This window comes from Elephantulus edwardii, unplaced genomic scaffold (assembly GCF_000299155.1).
Source record: "Elephantulus edwardii isolate Elephantulus edwardi_28Jun2011 unplaced genomic scaffold, EleEdw1.0 scaffold00221, whole genome shotgun sequence".
In the NCBI taxonomy this organism is placed as follows: domain Eukaryota; kingdom Metazoa; phylum Chordata; class Mammalia; order Macroscelidea; family Macroscelididae; genus Elephantulus; species Elephantulus edwardii.
The window spans coordinates 4,843,727-4,864,229 of record NW_006399971.1 but is presented as its reverse complement, the minus strand read 5'-3'; the positions used below and the strand labels follow the sequence as shown (position 1 = coordinate 4,864,229).

At 38.9% G+C, this 20,503-nt stretch overlaps 1 protein-coding gene and 1 pseudogene across 1 annotated transcript in view; one reads left to right on the top strand and one right to left on the bottom strand.

Moving 5' to 3' along the window:
- ZNF354A (zinc finger protein 354A) overlaps positions 1 to 14,761 on the bottom strand; it is a 33,353-nt gene extending 18,592 nt beyond the window's left edge. Inside the window, exons 1-3 of the mRNA XM_006898137.1 lie at positions 14,729 to 14,761; positions 6,711 to 6,837; positions 4,115 to 4,214 (exon numbers count right to left, since the gene is read on the bottom strand). Of these exons, the coding sequence (XP_006898199.1) occupies positions 4,115 to 4,214; positions 6,711 to 6,837; positions 14,729 to 14,761 (260 nt within the window). The remainder of the gene's footprint in view (positions 1 to 4,114; positions 4,215 to 6,710; positions 6,838 to 14,728) is intronic.
- A 1,111-nt stretch (positions 14,762 to 15,872) lies between these two features.
- The window catches only part of LOC102874929, a 49,211-nt pseudogene continuing 44,580 nt past the window's right edge, over positions 15,873 to 20,503 (top strand).

The following is a 20,503-nucleotide window of genomic DNA, read 5'->3' as shown; positions in this document are numbered from 1 at the left end:
GTCTCTAACTACTATAGTAGTGTTGTCTATTTCCTTTTTCAGTTTTGTTAATGTTTGTTTTAGATATTTTGCAGGTCTTTCATTTGGTGCATTGATATTATTTTTTTCTGGTTGGCATTTGGTTGATATATTTTCTCCCACCCTTTTATTTTTAGTTTTCCTTTATGTTCATTTTTCAGGTGTGTCTCTTGTAGACAACATATTGACAGATTTTGGGTTTTTTATCCAATCTGCTATTCTTTTCTCTTCAGTAGTGTATTCAAATCATTCGCATACAGTGTGATTACTGAGAGGCAAGGTTTTATTGCTACCATTTTGTTGAGCTCTACTTGGTGTTGTTGCTAGTTACTCTGGTACATCCAGCTTTCTGTGGAACCTCTGTAAGAAGGATGTCTCTCAGTGTTTCCTGCAACACTGTTATTGTTTTTACAAACTCCCTTAAGTTATTTTTGTCTGGAATTCTTGATCTCTCCTTCATATGTGATGGACAGTTTTGCTGGGCACAGTATTCTTGGTTGACAGTTTTGTTTGATATATGTCATTGCATTGTCTTCTTGCTTGTATGGTTTCTGCTGAGAAATTGGCACTTTATCTTATCTGCTCTCCCTTACAGGTTACTCTCTGTTTCTCTCTAGCTGCTTTCAGAATTCTCTCCTTATCTTTGGTTCTAGTAAATTTGCCTATGATATGCCTTGATGTTTTTCATTTAGGGTCTATTCTATGTGGTGTTCGCTCAGCTTCTTGAATGTATATTCTCTTATTCTTCATTATGCCTGGGAAGTTTTCCTCTAGTAATTATTCCATATTTTTTTTGGTGCCTTTACTTGCTTCTTCCTGTTCTGGGATTCCAATTATGCACATGTTGTTTCTCTTGATTGTATTCCACATTATTCTTAGGTTGTCTTCTTTTTCCTTCCTTTTTCATTGTGCTTTTTACTCTAGCAGATCAGTGGTGACAATTCTACTATTTCACTGATTCTGTGCTCTATCTCATCAACTCTGTTCATGTGTCCTTCCATCATATTGATAGCATTGGAAACATTGGTCCTCATATTTTGGATAGTAGTTTCGTGTTTTTCCAGAGCCTCTAATGCCTCCTTTGTATTATCTGCATTGTTTGGGAATTTTTTTAAGCTCCTCCTGGGTTTTGCTTTTAGTGTCTTGTAATTCAAATTTGTCTTTCACCCATTGAAAATATTCAATCATAGTTCTTTCAAATTCTGTGTTAGAAAGTTCCATTAGCCTTTCTGGCTTTAGGAAATCCATTAACACTGTGCCACTTTCTTTAGGGGGTGGGGTGGGGTGACATTTTGCTTTGGGCTTGTGTAGGGTGTGCATAGCCTGCTTCTTGTGTGACATTGTTGAGGTAGAGTTTTTCATATCTCAGATAATGGCAGGTTCTTTATCTGAACTCCAGAAGAGGGTGGGGCAGCTACCCTGTCTGTGTTTCTCTCCGAACTTCTGACCCACGTGAAGATTTGCTTCAGTTTGAGAGAAAAAAGACCTGTGAAAACAGACGACTTGTGCAGCTAGGCCAGTTCAAGGTGCTCCAGGCTAAAGACAGTTAAGTGACTGGATATGACGAGATGAACACTGGAGCATAGATGCACACAGGGCAGGCGCACGTGCAGACACATGCACAGCAGGCCCAAACATAAGACAGGTGCAAACACAGATGCATACAGCGCATGTGGGCATGCAGACACACACAGGGTGGGCACACATGCAGGGCAGACATGCACACCTTTGCACACAGGGTGGGTGTGAATATAGACACATACAGAGCAGGTGCAGGCACCTGAATGTAAAACCAGGAAGCCTTGGTTTTCGCCTTGAGAACTGGGTCTGCCACCTCACTCGAGCTCCAGATGTGTCACCATCCTTCTGCTTGAGCTTTAGAGGTCCCACATGATCCAGCCAAATAGCAGTGATCCCCACAAAGTACCTCACTCTAATTCAAGCTGTCCCGCTTGGTCCCAGGGGGTCACTCCCGCGGGTTGCTCCTAGTCCATATCACTTCAGATCTGCATCAATTCAGGTGTGTGTTGCTCCCAACTCAGTTCACTCTTTTATGAAGGTGGTGCAAATTCAGTTTCTTCCTAGTAATAGCCATCCATGGCTGTTGATGACATAGTGCCTGCTAATGATCTCAACTACTTAATATCTTGATTTTTTCCCTTTGCTTTGGCTTCTTGGCGCTATAGTGCAATATTCAGAGTGTCTTATGACATCCATCTTGGTCTTTTCTTCCTTCTCTGTCTTTGCAATGACCTTTTACATTGTTCTTGGATGATATACTTTATATCCTCCCACAGCTCATCTGGTTTTCGCTCATTAATGTCCAAGGCCTCAAACCTGTTCCTGAGATGGTTTTGAAATTCAGGCAGGACAGCCTCAAGGTCAAATTTTCATTCTTGAGGACTTGATTTTATTTTCCTCAGCTTCAGTTTGAACTTGCATATGAGTAGCTGGTGTTCTGTTCCACAATCAGCACCTGGCCTAGTTTTCACAGCTGACATTGAGCTTCTCCAGTTGTTCTTTCCACAGATGTTAATAGGTCTGATTCTTATGCATGGCATCAGGTGAAATCCATGTGTATAGCCTGCACTTACATTTCTTATAAAACATATTTACAATGAACATATTGTTGATTGTGCAGAATTCTGTCATTCTATCTCCAGCTTTATTTCTGTCACCAAGTCCATGTTTTCTAACTACTGATCCTTCTTTGTTCCCAACTTTTACATTCTAGTCACCAATTATTATTATTATTATTATTATTAATGCATCTTAATCACATGTAAAATCAATCTCTGACAGCAAATGTGGTAGAAATCTTCTTTTTCCTCCTCTTTGGTTCTGGGTGTTGGTGTATATATTTTAAGGATGGTGGTATTAATTGGACTTCCTTGTATGCATATGCATATTATGCTATCACTCACAACATTGTATTTCAAGGCAGATCAAGCATAACATATGTAATTTTCTTTAATTACATATTATAATGGTTCTCTGTAACTTCCTCTTGCCCTCTGGATGCCTAGGTTCACTCCATATGAGTGTGTTCTTTCTCTATACACATGTTGATATATGCCAAATAGAGATACACTATAACTTCTTAGTTTTCTGAGCCATGATGTCAGTTTGAAGACTACAGGACACCTGATTCAAGTCATTGTCTTTTCAATCACTTTCTATGCCTCTAAGAGATGGAATATTAATAAAGATGACAGGAGAATCAATAACTTTGAAGTGTGGGATTAGAGAAGAGTACTGAATATCTTCCATTGTCTGCCAAAAGAATAAATAAATGTCTTGGAGAAGGTACTGCAGAGTGCTCCTTAGAGGCAAGGATGGTGAAGTCACTATCATCCTCACATACTTTGAGCATGTTTTTAGGAGGGGTTATTCCTTTAAAAAAGACATCATGTTTGGAAAGGTGGAGAGTCAGGGAAAGAGAGGGTGACCCACAATGATATGGATTGCCATAGAGACTGCAGGAATGGGTTCAAGTGTGTCAGAGATGAGGTTGGCACAGGATAGGAGAGGGTTCAGATCTGTTGTTCATATGGTTGCTAGAAGTTGTTCTCAACAACAGTACATAACCAGAATAACAACATAACTTCTTACACTATGTTTTTATTGAAGACTATTTAAATTCTTTTGAAATTATTCGACCATCATTCATTTCTCTAAAGTATAAAGTGTTAAATAATTATTCTTAATTATTTTAAATTATTCCTTGTCATTTATGTTATTATTGAGTGTGACTGAATCCATCTTAATCAATTCCAACTCATAGGTACCAATCTATAGGACAGAGAAGAATTATCCTTCCCAAAGGGTCTCCTAGAGTGTTATTTTCACAGGACCAGACTGTGTAGCTTTTTTCTCTCCTTCTCATATGCACATCATAAGTTTAAGCCAGAATAGATTCTTTTCAATTGTCTGAGTACACTACAAGAAAGACTATGTCTTAGAACAGTAGTTTTCTCTTCGCCATTTGTTTTTAAGAACTAAAGAAAAGATTCTCAATCAACACCACGAAAGTACATATTCCTCTATAACTAGAGTGTTATCTGCAGTGATTCCCAGGCACTGTAGTCTTATCCACTTACCTAGTGAGGAACCGCCAGTATTTTCTTTCTCTATCTTCCAGGGCTCTTCTCCTTGTTGCAACAGGGAGATGACTTTTGGCTTAGAAAATGAAGGTCCTGCACATAAGAGGGAGGGTGGAATCACCTTGGTTTGATGTTTTGGTTTTTTATACATTTAAGAACGGCAGTACTTAGTCGCAGATCTTTTGTCAAGAGAAAAACAAAATGTGAGTGGAAAAAATGCAGGATGGTGCAAAGATTTTCTGTGAGATGTCCCTACCTTGTGTAAGGAATGTGCTAGGAGGAAGATGAGTGATTTATAGAACATGATTATGTTACAATCAGTTCTATGTTAACAATACTATGTTAGAGAAAAACAGCAAACATGTAGCCCTGATCAATAAGTACCATTAGCTTTCCACAGAAGAGAAAATATATTCAACATAGAGACAGAATTTAGGCTTTTCAATAGAAATCTACTTGAAATATATACTCATCAACTTCTTTATTAGAAGAAAAAGATGACCTGACTCTTTCAAAGATAGTAGCCATCAACAAACTATGAGTTAAGGGCTACTATTGTTTATATACTGCTAATAGTTTTAGTTTGCTTGGCTCCACAATCAACACTCTTGGTAACAGCAGCCAGGAAATCAAAAAACAAATTGCATTGGGAAAGTCACTGTGAGGGACCTCTCAAGAGTACTGAAGAGCAACGACGTCAGGCTGGAGACTAAGGTGAGCTTGATCTGGGCTATAGTCTTCGCAATCACGTGCTATGCATCAGAGAGTTGGACAGTGAACAGGGTTGACAGAAATAGAATTGATGTCTTTGAGCTGTGGTGCTGGCTAAGAGTGTTGAATATACCATGGACTGCTAGTAGAACAAACAGGTTTGTCCTGGAGAAGGTGAAGCCGGAATGCTCCTTGGAGTCAAGGATTCTGAAGCTTTGTCTGACATACTTTGGGCATGTTGCAAGGAGGGACTAGTCCTTGGAGAGGGATATCATGTTTGGCAGAGTGGAGAGGCTGCGAAGGAGAGGAAGACCTTCGATGACATGGATCGATTCTGTGACTGGAGTGGTGGGAATAAGTGCATTTGAGATGGCTAGGTTGGCACAGGATAGAACAGACTTTAGAACTCTTATACATAGGGTTGCTATGAGTCACAAATGACTCGATGGCACATAACAACAACAACAGTAAAGAATAAGTATTTCATCTTGCTTGGATTAAAAATTAATACCCTTAGAACCAGCAGTCAGGAAATAAGGAGACACACTGCACTGAGAAAGTCTGCAGTTAGGGACTTCTCCAAATTACTGTAGTAATGATGTCAGTTGGAGGACTAGGGCATGTCTGAATCCGGCCATGGTCTTTCCGATTACTTGCTATGCATCTGAGAGCTGAACAATGAATAAGCATAACAGAAGAAGAACTGATGCCTTTGAGCTGTGATGATGGAGGAGAGTGCTGAACACCCCATGGACCATCCAAAAGAACAAACAGATACACCTTAGAGAGGGTGCAGCCAGAGTGCTCTTTGGAGGCAAGGATAATGAAACTTCACCTCATATACTTTGGGTATGTTGCTAGGATGGAATATTTCTTGGAGAAGCACATGATGCTGAGAAAGATAGAGGTTCGGAGAAGGAGAACAAGAGGCTCAACCAAGTGGATTGACATGGTGACTGCTGCAATAGGCTCTTGTGTGTCAGGAAGTGTGAGGATGGTACAGGATAATACAGAATTCAGATCTTTTGTTCATAGGGTTGCTATGAGTCATACTTGACAGCATCTAACAACAACAAGATGAGCCAAGAATAGTTTAAAAAATTATACAGAGACCATATCTGGACCTCCAAAGCTTAAAATATCACAGTTAACCCTTTACAGAAAAGTTAGTTCATGACTGGTAATATAATATTCATCTAGCTGGAAAAGAAAAGGTTAAACTAAGCCCTGTATTGAAAAATGGTTTGTCCTGGAGAGGGTGAAACCAGGCTTCTCCTTGGAGGCAAGGATTCTGAAACTAGGTCTGACATACTTTGGTCATGTTGCAAGGAGAGATGAGTCCTTGAAGAGGGACATCGTACTTGGAAAGGTGGAGTGACAGCGCAGGAGAGAAAGACCCTGGATGAGATGGACTGACACAGTATCTAGGATAATGGGGATAGGTGTGTCAGAGACAGTAAAGTTGGCTCAAGATACAGCATGGTTCAAAGCTGTTGTACATATGAGTCACAATGAGTCACAAACAACTTGATGGTATATAAAAATAACAAGATTGAAAGATGAACAAATAAAAAAACTACATAGCAATCATTTTAAGGAAATGATGCCTGAACAATGAAATTTCTACTGTTATAGTACAGAGAGAAGAAGATAATCAAGATCAATCCCTTCATTTTCCTACATAGTGTAATTTTATGCCAACAAGGGGAGGGGAGATACATTTTTACATTTCTTTGTGAAGATCCTGTAAGACAACCTATGATAAAATTAAGTTACATTTTTTTGATGACTCATGGTTTATATTAAGGAAAGAAAGTGTTGAGATATCTCAATTTCTGATTTTTTTTTTAATTCACAGGGTAATTTTTTTTTCCTTACCCAAAGAGACCAGGTTGCTATAGTTCTCCAGCATCACATCTCGGTACAAGTTCCTCTGAGAATGATCCAGTTTTCTCCACTCAGCCCGTGTAAAGAGCACAGATATATCCGTGAATGTTACCGACATCTGTAAAGACAAGCCATTCAAGCTCATCCATACTACCTAGCACACAGAAGGATGAAAATGGTGGTAGGAGAGGCAGACAAATTATCTAGGAAAAAAACTATTCTGTTATTCAAGGTTCTAAGGGCTCCAGATCATTTGATTAATGAACAATCAATGGCAAATACATCTTGAGCAGAATAAATCAGGTACTGATAAACACTGTAAGCAAATAAATAAACAAAACCCAACTCACTGATGTCGAGTAAGAACTGACTCACAGCTGTTAGTTCATTGAGTCGTGAGTTAGTTCATGAGGCTGTAAATGGTACAGGAGGAAACTGTCCAACTTTCACCCACAGAACCTGGTCAAGCCACCAGAGCTAAACACTGTAAATTATTTATAAATATTAAAATCATTGATGATGGTGTCAATTAGAATGTCTCTGAAGGTTATGTGAAAATACAAATCACAACTTTGGGGCTTTTTCCTTTGTTTTATTTTACTAACTTTTTATCATACTGTGAGTGAAAGTTCACAGCGCATATCAGTCCTTCATTCTGTCATCCACACAGAATAAATTCCACAGCATTAATCACAGCACCCTCACTGTAATAACACTCTTTCCTATCTGTGCTTTTTCATTCTATTCATCCCTCTATCCTATCCCTTCTTGTCTTCTGAGCTAATCTACCAGCTACAATATTTATATTTTAATAGTGCACACAAATGCAGATACAAAAATCTTTATTGTCGTATTTGTAAGAAAAAATTAAATAACCTAAATAATGACTAGTGGAGACTTGGCTAAGAAATTTATACATTGTCTGAATTTAAGGCTAGTAATAATGAAAATTAAAATAGTTTTATTGAATACTTTCTATATTCAATAAATTTCATATAATTAAATTTATATATTTATATTATATTCATCTTTACATTAATTTTCAATATAATATTTATACAATCTCATAATAACCCTATGAAGAAGTTACTAATACTCTTTATCTCACACATAAGAAAATAAAGTCATCATGAGAAAAGGAAATCTACTAAAGCCACAGCTAACAACAAAAGTCAAATAGCTAGTTAGTGGTAAAGCAAAGATTCCAACTCATATAGATATCCAGGTTCATTCTGGCAAAACTGTCTGTCTCACAGTACCTATCTCATAGGGTTAAAAAAATGGATAAATTGTGTATATTGCATTGAAACAGATGAAGGAGAGAATAGTTTAAAAGTGATATATGATTGGGTATTATGGTTATGACAAGAGTCCAAAATGAAGGTTGCATAGTGGAGTGTACTCAGGGTGGGTATGGAGGTGGATTGTTTACCAATGAAGGAATTTTTCTTTTACTTTTCAAAGAGAAGAGCAAACTGGGGGGAGGGGTGGACAGGGAGAAAAATACAACAGTGAATAAATGGAAATCCAAAATATCTGTAAATATTCATTAAAATTAATAAAATTTTTAAAATAGCTCACGTAAAATAATGCATGATTCAGATTAAAAGGTTATGTTCCAAATCAAATCAAATCCACTGTCATGGAGTTTACGGTTACTGACAAAGCTACATAATCAAATAGTGTGTAATGATTAAAAGAGCTCTGGAGACCTAATGGTAAGAAACTGCACTGCAATCCCAAAGGCATGTAGTTCGAATCCACCAGCTGCTCCATGGGAGAAGGATGACAATCTTCTCCCATGAAATTTACTGTGTCTGAAAACCTGCTGGAGGATTAGCTATGGGTCAGTTCTGATTCGACAGCACACAACAGTAACAGAAATGTGTGATGAGTTAGTTCTGTTGGCACAACGATTAAGTGCTCTGCTGACCAGAGTCAGCCATTCAAACCCACCAGCCACTCTATTGAAGAAAGATTACAGCCTTGGATACCATATGGGACAGTTCTACTCTGTCCTACTGGGCCACTGCAAATTGACAACAACTCAGTGTGATGCTCCTCTAAAACTTGGAAGTGGTATTTGGAATTTGTCCTCATGTATGCAAAATAGAAGTAAGTATATATTTGTGCATAGAAAATTATTACAACAGATGCATACCAAAGAAATAACAGTAATTATCTCCAAAGGTTTTACTTTCTTGATTATATATTAAGAATTATTTTACTTTCTTCTTTTTATATATTTTTAAATCTCTGTAATCTTTACAAAGAATTCATAATATATTTATAGGAAAGATGATTTTTTAGCATATGGGAAAATAAATACAAGAAATAATCCTGGTCCTCAAAGAACTGACAATTTAATTAACAGATAAGAAAAATGCATAGAATAATTATTCAATTACTTGAAAATAAAAGTTTGTATGTGCCATGTCTTAGTTCAATCCTCATTACACAGATAAAAGATACATGACTAGGGTAGTCAAGACCTTAGGTCATTTATTTTATAAGTGGCTAAGACAAGACTATCAAAAAAGTTTTCTGATTTTTAACACAACACTTTGTATGGCTTCTCTGGTCTTAGGATTCTCACCATTGATGTTTATATATAAGTCCACACAGTACTGATATATGGACAGCAGATGCAATTACGGAGACTTTTATTAGTGATTTAGTCATATGCAAGGAACAAGAAAATTCTGGCCAACAACATAATTTGGCTCAATGTTGTTGTTGTTGTTGATTGCCATCGAGTCAAGGTCAACTCATAGCGACTCTGTTAACAAAAGACCTAATGCCTTTCTATACCTATCATTGTTTCTCCAAGTTCATAGAATTTCCAGAGGCATGTAGTTTATGAAGTGGATGCCACTCCTGCTTCCCAACCTATTTTACAACTGGGAGCTCCACCAAACACTGTCCACAATGGGAAATCATTCTGGTATTTGATATCCCCATGGCACAAGGTTTAGCATCATAGCAAACCCAGGTTATCTCACATTGACAGTGATGTGCAAAGTGGAAAAATGTTCCTCCAGATATAACAGTACTAGTCTCATTTAGCAGTGGTTAAGTGTTGTTGAGTCAAATATGACTCAGAGTAAGCTTTGCACAAAAGACCTGAACTCTATGATTAACATAATTTCTGTACATTTATAAGAGAGTTTGTAGAATTTGGATCTATAGGAATGTATTAAAATGGCTTCAAATAAGAGCAATCCAAATATGTAACATAAGACCCTTACTGTAGCCTCAGATTAAACAATTCTTCATTTCATGGACCCACGTGGACCTTCATTTCATGGACAACATCACATTAGAGAAGAGCCTGAGTAACATGTAGGCTGCATCTGTCCTGTGTTCTGATGAGGCACAGTATCTGAATGACTAACATGCACGAATTATTCATTCCTTGACTTCTTTGATCAAGAAGTGGTTGTTCAAACCTAAAAAATGAACATGGACTAGTTTAAAATCAGGGAAGATGTATATCAGGGTTGTATCCTTTCTCCATACCCATTCAATCTGTAGTCTGAACAAATCATTCTAGAAATAGGACTATATGAAGAAGAATGTGGCGTCAAGATTGGAGGATAACCGATGTTATGCAGATAACACAACCTTGCCTAAAGAAAGTAAAGAGGCTTGAAGCACTGACTGCATAAGAGCAAAGATTACAGTTGTCAATATGGGTTACATCTCAACATCAAAAGAACAAAAATTCTTATTGTTCCAGTGGAACAATAAGCAAAATCATGATAGACAGAGAAAAGTATGAAGTTGCCAGTGATTTTATTTTACTTGGATCCTTGATCAATACTCATGGTAGTAGCAGTTAAGAAATCAAAAGACATGTTACATTGCAGGGAAATGCTATCAAATGCCCCTCCAGTGCTAAAGAACAAGGATGTCAGTTTAAAAAAATAAGGTGAAACTCATCCATGCCATGGTTTTTCAATTGCTTCATCTGCATTTGAAAGTCAGACAATGCATAAGGAAGACTATGAAAAAATCAATACTTTTGAAATGTAGTGTTGGTGAAAAGACTGACAAAGAACAAATCTGTATATAAAGAAATGCAACCAGAGTGCTCCTTAGATGCAAGAATGGTAAAACTTCATTTCACTTGAATGGAAATCCAAGTTCTTTATAAACTTTTATTAATCTAAAAAAAATCTCAAGAACAAATACCAAACTCCATTTCACAGGGAATGGCAAGAGACACACTGACAAAGGAGATTAAGCAGAACTGGCTTTGACAAGCACTGTGGCAACTGGACAATTAAAACAGACATTCGGGGGTGGGGGAAGAAGAACGAACTGGGGAGGAGGGTGGAGAAAACAGTGCAACAATGAAGGAATGAAAACCCAAAATCTCTGTAAATGTTCATTAAAACTAATAAAATTTAATAATAAAAAAAGAAGGAACAATTACTAGGAGAGAGACATCAGGTTGGTCAGAAAAAAAAGAAAACGATCTTCCACGACATACATTGACATAGTAACTACCACAATGGGCCTGAGCATGACAGAGAGCATGAGATTGACACAAGATAGGGCAGGGTTCCTATCTGTCGTTCACAGGGTGACAATGAATCATAGTCTACTTGATGGCACGTAACAACAATAACAACTATACCTGTAGTTGTATACCTATTGGTTATAATCCAATTTGAAAATATGTTTTATTATACCAGTGAGACAATATTAGTATAAGGTAGGACAAAAAAACATTTAATAAGCATATGAGATAGGGGAATAGAAATGCCATACTACATGAAGATCATGAAGGAATCAAGTAACAAAATGTCAAGGCACCAGACAGTTCCCCAGAGCTAAAGAAACAAAAAAAAAAACCTTCTGATCTAAACTGTGAGAAAATACACTTTTTCTCAGTCATCACTTGTAGTATTTCTGTTATGCTGTTATTTTTAGGGGTCATCGATTGAGTTGCCTACAACCCATAGAGATCACACTAAAAATAATCTTTATATAAATTTACATGAAGTTTCAAAAGAAAGCAGCAGCCAAGAAATCAAGATTTGCTGTCAAGGATTTCTTTAAAGCGCAAGGTTGTCACTTGGAAGATGTGTGCCTGGCTGAAGTCATGGTATTTTCAATCATCTCATACTTGAAAGTTACAGAAGATTGAAGAAGATGCCTTTGGACTGCCATGTTGGCAAAGAATAGTGAACATTTGGGCTGCCAAAAGAACAAACAAATCTGTCTTGGAAGAACTGTAGCCAGAATGCCCCTTAAAAATGAGGATAGCAAGACTGTGTCTTACACAGTTTGGACATACTATCAGGAGGGGCCAATTTCAGAGAAAGAAATCATGCTTGTTAAAGTAGAGGGTTACTGAAAAAAAGGGAGACCCCAAAACAAGATGGATGGACACACTGGCTGCAACAATAGGCTCAAACACTACACTGACTGTGTGTGTAGCGCAGGATCAGGTGGTGTTTCATTCATTTGTGAACAGGATTGTAATGAGTCAAAAAGTACCTGTGGGCACCTAACAACAATAGGTGTTGCATAGAAGATTCTATCACCTGGAATCTAGATAACTATTGGTAGAAATATAACATCAAAGGCATTTCTTTTGAGGGACTAGAAGGGATAACTTTAAGAAAGTCTTAAACACACTAGAAAATATGATTACCAGCAAGAAAATGTTGCTAGGAATTTGGATATCAAATATTCTTCTAGTGAGGTTTTTAAAGAAAATTATGTACAAGTGATTAGATAACAGAGGAAGGCAATCATTTTATGCAGTGGGAAAGAACTTTTCACAATTGCCTTCAAATGTGTTATAGAAAGTTGAACTTAAAAGTGATGAACTTGGCTGAGAAGCTATCTAAGCAAAATCTTTAAGAGGCAGTTTGGTCTCTATTTACTGTTTATTGTAAAATGCAAGATCAAAAAGATGGACTTAAAAATTAACTTCTCAAATGAAAACAGAACCTAAAGGACACATGTTTTAGAATTTTCACCAAAGAGTGGCTACACAATTTTTTATTAACGAGATTGAAGCCAGTGACTGGTGGATTTAAGCAATTATCACTGCAGAAGAAAACTCTTAACTTAGAAGGGGATAGAGGTAGAAGGAAAGGAAAGAAAGTTGTCTGTCTCTTGAAAGTCTACAGCCAGGAAACAAACCAAAGGAACTACATCTGTTGTTTTCTCAGAAAAGAATCATCCCTAGAGTAGGTCAGAGATGAGGAGAACTTGTAAGGAGCACAGAAACAGGGCTACTTTGTTCCAAAAGGGTGGAGCAAGGGTCACTTAGCTCTCAAAGGGTGGAGCCATGATGTTGTGAAGTATCTGCTGCACAGCTTCTGTACTTCACATCCAGGTCACTTAAGTAAAGGCCTTGGAACTAGAACAGTCTATAAGGAAGCTAGGAACTAGGTTTTTTTCATTCTTTCCCAGTTGCTTCTCTTTATCAGGGAAGATTTCCCCCTGTTCTGAGCACACCGTAGTTCTTTTGTACATGACAGGCACCTTGTAGCACCTGGTAAATCCTACTTCTATATCTGATCCCAGCAGCAAGGGAACAGGGTCTCCTGAATATGACATTAGTGGGGTGAATGTAGAACATTAGCCCTATACCAACCACATATGAGATGATCCTGCTGGCCATGTTCATTTTCTTAGCAGTCCATGGTATATGCAATACTCTTCTCCAACCTTCTATCATTCCTAGTCATTGTCCAGCTCTCTGATGCATAGCAAGTGATTGCAAAGACCATGGAATTTATCAGGCACACCTTAGATAAATGCCAGGCCACATCAAGGTTGTAAAAAAAAACAGCAAAAGCTCAAGAGACAAAGACAGTCCACTAGCACCTTCTTCTAGAGCTGGCATCCTGAATTCCGACTTTAAGCCCCCTATACTGCGATCAAATAAATAGTTCTTTGTAAAAGCCATCCACTTTTGATAGTCTTGTTGCAGAAGCATAAGGCAGCTGAGGCAGCTATTATTCGTCTCTTATAATTGAGAAAACAGATATACAAAAATTAAAGTTATCTTCACAAGGCCCACAAGAGGCAGCAGAGGACATGAGCTAAAACTAGGCCTTTTAGAATGAAAATCCCACTTTCTAACTACTGGTTACACAGTCTATACATAAGTTATACCCCACCATTCCTGTGACCTCCTGAGGAATCTTCCCTCTGTCCATGAAGTCAAAAACCACTCCAAAATGCATCCTTTCCAATATGACTCTCCCATGGCTATCCTGACTGGGACTCCTCCCTGATTCTCATGATATAGAAACACTGAATATGGCAAGTTAAGAACCGTTTTTGAGTGGTAAAAGTAGTGATTATAATACACAAAGTAAAGAGGGAGAACAAAACCAAGAATTATGAGTTGGAGAAGTCTGGGAAAGATATCAATTAGACAGAGGGAGAAAAAAAGAAAGAAAAGCATTTTTGCTAATGGAAGAAGACATAGCTAGTGAAGGAGGTAGGACCAGAAAGGAACTTATGCAAGTATGCATCTTTAATTTGTCCCCAGGGATATAAAATAAATGTCATCTTAAATGCTAAATTAGTAATCACACAATGGATAGATACTGGTTTTGTTCATTTTTAGGAAAAAAATGAAAGAAAGCAACATTAAAATGGATGAGAGGTAGGTAGGTACTGCTTTCAGAATTTACTGGCCACCAGAGTAGACCAATTCTTAGAGGTAAAAGGCTTGGATCCTAATCTTAGAGAAAGTATAACAAGATACAGAACTTTAGAGAGCTCTGGTGGTCTAGAGGCTAGGAATTGTGCTACTCACCCAAAGGCACACATATAGTTCAAATCCACCAGCTACTCTGTAAGAAAAAGGTGGGCAATATCCTCCTATGTGATTTATAGCCTCTGAAAACCAGCTAGAGGGTCTGCTGTCAGTCAATTCCTACTTGATGGCACATAACAACAGCAGCAGCATCAGTGTTTAAGAAGAGGGCAGGGAAAGCATCCATCCATGGAAATTGAAGAAATGAACTCACCTGAGCCCTTGCTTCCCTCTGTCCAGGAACCATATCCTCTTTCTGAGATCTTCCCCTGAGGATTGGTGGTGTCTCGAGAAGGTGGATCTGAAAGAAGAAAAACAGAGACAGAAAGAAGCCCCTTCTGCTTTCTACCTCTTAGAATCAACAGCTCTGAAATCCTCACATCAATTGAGATTAACTCCATACCCCTTCAGACTAGGAAGTGAGAAGGAGTCAGGAGCTACAGAATCAGAGAGAAGGCTATGGTCCCCTTGGCCCACCTGGGTCCCTATTCTTCCCAAGCTCTCGGTTCAGAGAGCAAAGTCAGAAAAGGACAATAGATTCTCTCAGTAGTAGCAGGAACATGCCAGACCCTACTTTACTTTAAGTAGTCTTTACTGGTGGCCTAGTGGTAAAACACTGCACAGCAATCCCAAAGGAACGCTGTTCTGATCCACCGGTGGCTTAACGAAGAAGGGTAAATAATTTCTTCTCGTGCGATTTACTGCCTCTGAAAACTCACTGGAGGGTCAGCGATGAGCCAGTGGCACATAACCGCATTCAATAAATAAGCAAACTGAAGGGTAGCAACCAGATTCCAACCAAATCCACTACGCACTACTTGGCAACTGACAACTTTCTTTCAAGTTCTTTCCCATCCAATTCCTTCCTCTCCAGTCAAGGAATAGGTGACCAGAATAGCCTTCAGATAACGAAGAGGAAGCAACACTCTTGAGGAAACAACACAGACAGCAAAAGACTTCTGTTTTAGTCGTGGCTCTGGCATTGTGAGACCCAAGCAATGCACCTCTCCCACAAAGTAGACAATTTTATCGGCTACGCAGTTATGATGATGGAAAGGGGAGGGGCTACTTTTTTTTATTTTCACCGAAGTGAAGGACAGTAGCAAACTGAAATGCCTGCAGGGACGTGGTGGGTAACTCTCAGTAAATAAGCCAAGGAGGAGTGGGACTGGGGCTTGAGGCAAAAGGAGTGCCCAAACTGAAGTATTCAGAGGCTGTCTCTGCTGGGAGACTAGCAGGGGACTCAAGTGCGCGGGCCCTCGTCTGCCCCGACCACAAAGGCCTCATGAACCCCAAGACAGCTGCAGGATCCGCCCCTCCCGGGTCTTCCATAACCCAGCCACAGGCCTGACTTCGGGATGCAGCTCCAGAGACACTTCAATCCTGGAGTCACCTCCACCAGAGGGTCCGGTCTTTCCTCCTGCATCCCAGCTCACCTCTTCTCGGGGCGACGCCTTCCTCCGGCTGCGCTCGGCAGACAAGAGGCCTCGGAATCTCCCGGCCCGGCCACGGGGAAACCCTTGGCTCAGGGACTCACGGGTGATGCCAGGGCAGATCCCGGAGCTCAGAGACCGCCAGCTGGGCGACACAGGATCCGCACCCCAGGCGGGTTCAGGAGGGGCGGGGCAGGGACTTGCTAATGAGCTAAGGTTGCTAAAGCCTCTGGGAAGTGGAGTCAACGCGAGGCCTCCAAAATACTGGGAAGTGTAGTTCTCGTGTTTGCCAGTAGAGGCGGGACCCCAAAATGAGACCTGTCACAGAGCTAGAGCATTAAAAAAAAAAAAAAAAAAAACAACAAAGAAAGGTGCACTATTACATTATGTAAACTAAAGTTTGAGAATTAAAGTTCCCTTTCAGGCAACATCTTCAAGGTTTGTATTTAGCTAAATGATGATAAATTTATAAAGAGATGAGTACAAAACTATTTCCCCTTCAGTTATACAACAACAAGTATTGAGAGCCTACTATATACCAGCAGCCAGGAAATAAAAAACACGTATTGCGATGGGAAAGTCTGCTGTTAGGGACCTCTCTAAAGGACTCAAGAGCAACGGTGTCTCTCTGGAGACTAAGGTCCGCCTGATAAAGGCCATGGTATTTGCAATCGCTTGTTATGCATCAGAGAGTTGGACAATGACTAGGGAAGATAGAAGGAGAATTGACGCCTTTGAGCTGTGGTACTGGAGAAGAGTATTGAATGTACCATGGACTGCCAAGAAAACAAACAGATTCATTCTAGAGAGGGTTAAACCAGGCTACTGCTTGGAGGCAAGGATTTTGGAGATTCGTCTGACATACTTTGGACATGTTGTAAGGAGAGACAGGTCTTTCTTTTTTTTTTCTATATTTTATTAATTTTCATAAACATTTATAGAGATTTTGGGTTTCCATTCATTCATTGTTGCACTATTCTCTCTACCCTCCTCCCAGTTTGTTCTTGTCCAAATGCCACAGTGCTTGTCAAAGCCAGTTCTGATTAATCTTCTTTGACAGTGTGTCCTTTGCCATTCCCTATCACTCCTCCCTGAGAGAGACTTCACCCTGAGTCATAAGGAAAAGGGGATGGCGTATTCTCTTAGCTACTTCCTGCTGAAAAGGGACGCTGTGGGTTTCAGGGTGAAGATCTTCTCAGTAGGAAACACATAGAGACCATAGCTGACATCCAAGCAGATATATGCACACCCATGTTTATTGCAGCTTTGTTCACAATAGCAAGGAGTTGGAAACAACCTAAGTGCCCATCAACAAACGAATGGCTAGAGAAGCTGTGGTATATTCGCACAATGGAATACTATGCTGCATTAAAAAACAAGGAACTCATGCAATATTATTCAAAATGGTTGACTCTGGAGAACATTATGCTGAGTGAAATATCCCAGTCACAAAAGGACAAATATTACATGATGCCACTGTTGTAGAATGGGACTGTCCTTGGGGTTGGGGAGAGACTGAGTAAGATGGGTTCAATAATGTATACTGCACTGAAACAGAGGAGGGAGAAAACGGTTTAAAAGAGATATATAACTAGGTATTTCTGTCATCACAGGAGACTAGAGCGAGGGCTACATGGTGGAGGGGACCTGGGGGAGGGTTTGTAAAACAATGAAAGAATCTTTTATTTTACTTTTCCATAATTTTTGGACTCATGTACTTATAACTTGTTAGTCAAATTTGTGTCTTCTAGGTTGCAACACCCCCATGATACATCTTCAAGGATATGAACATGTATGTCCAAGCACAATCAATAAGAGTGCATCTAAATTCCAAAATCAATCTCCATAATAGTCTATGTGTTTCCTACTGCCAAAGAGACAGGTCTTTCGAGAGGGACATCATTCTGGATAGAGTAGAGGGACAGCGCAGGAGGGGAAGACCCTCTATGAGGTGGATTGATTCAGTGACTGGGGTAATCGGGATGGGTGTGTCGGAGGCAATGCGATTGGCACAGGATAGAGCAGGGTTTAGGGCTGTTGTACACAGGGTCGCTATGAGTCGCAAACGACTCGATGGCACATAACAACAACAAGGACGAAAGACGATCATGTTAAAACGTACTATGACTCTGTGGGTTCGAACTCACAGTGATCCTGTAAGGACTAATAAAAATGTCCCATAGGGTTTTCAAATATACAAACTATAAGAATACAGACTGCCACATCTTTAGTGGAATAGTTAATGGGTTGCAATTCTCTTTTGGCTAGCAGCTGAGTGCTTAATAACGTGTATCACCAGGGGCCTTCTTACGTTTTTGTAATATATTTCAAAACACCTACAGAAATCTTAAGGGAGGTCAGGTAGCTTAGTGAAAAGGAATAGTGCAGTCAACCCAAACACATGAGGTTCAGATCCACTAACTGTTCCATGGGAGAAAGATGGGCAGTCTCAGCTCATGTGATGTCCTACCTCTGAAACTCTCTGGAGGGTCAACTGTGTATGGGTCAGTTCCAAAGAGTAACAACAATCGTAAGACCTTTAAAAAAATAAATGTTTGTTTTATACTGGATTGGCGTTCACACTGGATCTTTCCCATTTCCTTTACCCAACCCTCCCTCTAACCGTCAAATTGTGTGACCCTATGATTACTCCATGCACATCCTCACCCCTCTGTTCCTACCCTCTCCTCTTTGGGTCATCAACACATTTTACTAGTCATCTTTCTATTTCTTCAATAATGATCTTATACAGTATTTGTCCTTATATGACTGAGTTAGTTCACTTACCATAATGCTTTTCAGATCCTCCCAAGTTAGGTAGTACTTTTCAAAATCAATCTTCCTACATGCTGCATTGTAATCCATCAACTGAATGTACCATAATTTCTCAATCCATTCGATTGTGCTTGGATATTTGGATTATTTCCATGTTCTTGGATTAGTGGATAGCAGCACTGCTGTGAACATTGGTGTACAAATCTCTGGTGTACATTTTTAAATACTATTATAAACAATGACAAAATTATAACAATTTTTAATTATAAATTATATTGCCATTGGAAACTCTCTTGAGAGTGATGACACCTAGGCCAAAGAGAGAAACTAAACAGCTTTTTTAGAAGTTAAATGTTATGGGCTAAAAATGAAAGGAGAAGAAGCAGGGGGGTCCCACCAGACAGGCCTTGCTGGAGAGATGCGAATTATCCAAAGATTCCTATATACTCTGAGAAAGAATCAAGATTTCAGACTCGGAAGAGCCAAAATATTATTCTTTTTAATTAAGTATTTTCAATTACAAAAGGAATTCACATGTTATTCAAAAGTGTTTGAAAAATAGAGAAAAAGTAAAAGGAGATGAAAAAAATTTTATGTCATCATACAAAAACAAGAGATTAGGACTTAGCTATAAGAGGCTGCTCTCACAGGCTCTGAACTGAACCCTACCTTGAGTAAGAAGTTCAAAGAGAAACAAAGGTGGGGTAGCTGTCCCACTGATTTCTAGAGCATTGTCTTCATATCAAGAACCTATAAATGTCATGAAAGAAGCAGGCTATTCCACAACATACAAAAGAGCAAAGCAAGATGTCACGCCCAAAGGGTGACACAGGTGGATTTCCTGAAGCCAGAAAGTCTGATGGAGCTTTCTGACATAGAATTTAAAAGAACAATGATTGGATATTTTCAATGGGTGAAAGACAAACTTGAAAAATTACAAGACACTGCAAGCAAAAACCAGGAGAAGCTTTAAAAAACAACCCAAAACAATGTAGATAAAACAAATGAGGCATTAGTGGCAATGGAAAAACAAGAAATCATGGTCCAAAATATGAGGTCCAATGTTTCAGATGCTGTCAACATGATGAAAAGACACATGAGAAGAGTTGAAGAAATGGAACACAGAACCAGTGAAATAGAAGATAGAATTGTCACCAATGATCTGCTAGAGCAAAAAGCACAATCAAAAAGGAAAAAAAAAATTTTAAAAAACTAAGAATAATGCAGGACACCATTAAGAGAAATAGCATGTGCATCATCTAAATCTCAGAACAGGAAGAAGCAAGTAAAGGCACCAAAAAAGTTGTGGAAGAATTACCAGAAGAAAACTTTTGAGGCATAATAAAGAATGAGAGAATATATATTCAAGAAGCTGAGCAAACACCATATACAATAGACCCCAAAGGAAAAAACACCAAGACATATCATAGTCAAATTTGCCAAAATAAAAAATAAGGAGAGAATTCTAAAAGCAGCAAGGGAGAAACAAAGAGTAACCTATAAAGGAGAGCAGATAAGATAAAATGCCGATTTCTCAGTAGAAACCATGAGAGCAAGAAGACAGTGGAAGGACATATATCAAACACTCAAATAACACAACTATCAACCAAGAATACTGTACTCAGCAAAACTATCCATCAGATATGAAGGAAATATCAATATATTCCCAGAAAAACAGAACCTAAGGGAGTTTGTAAAAATAATACCAGTGTTGCAGGAAACACTAAGAGATATCCTTCTTACAAAGGTGCCACAGAAATCAGGATGGACCAAAGTAACTA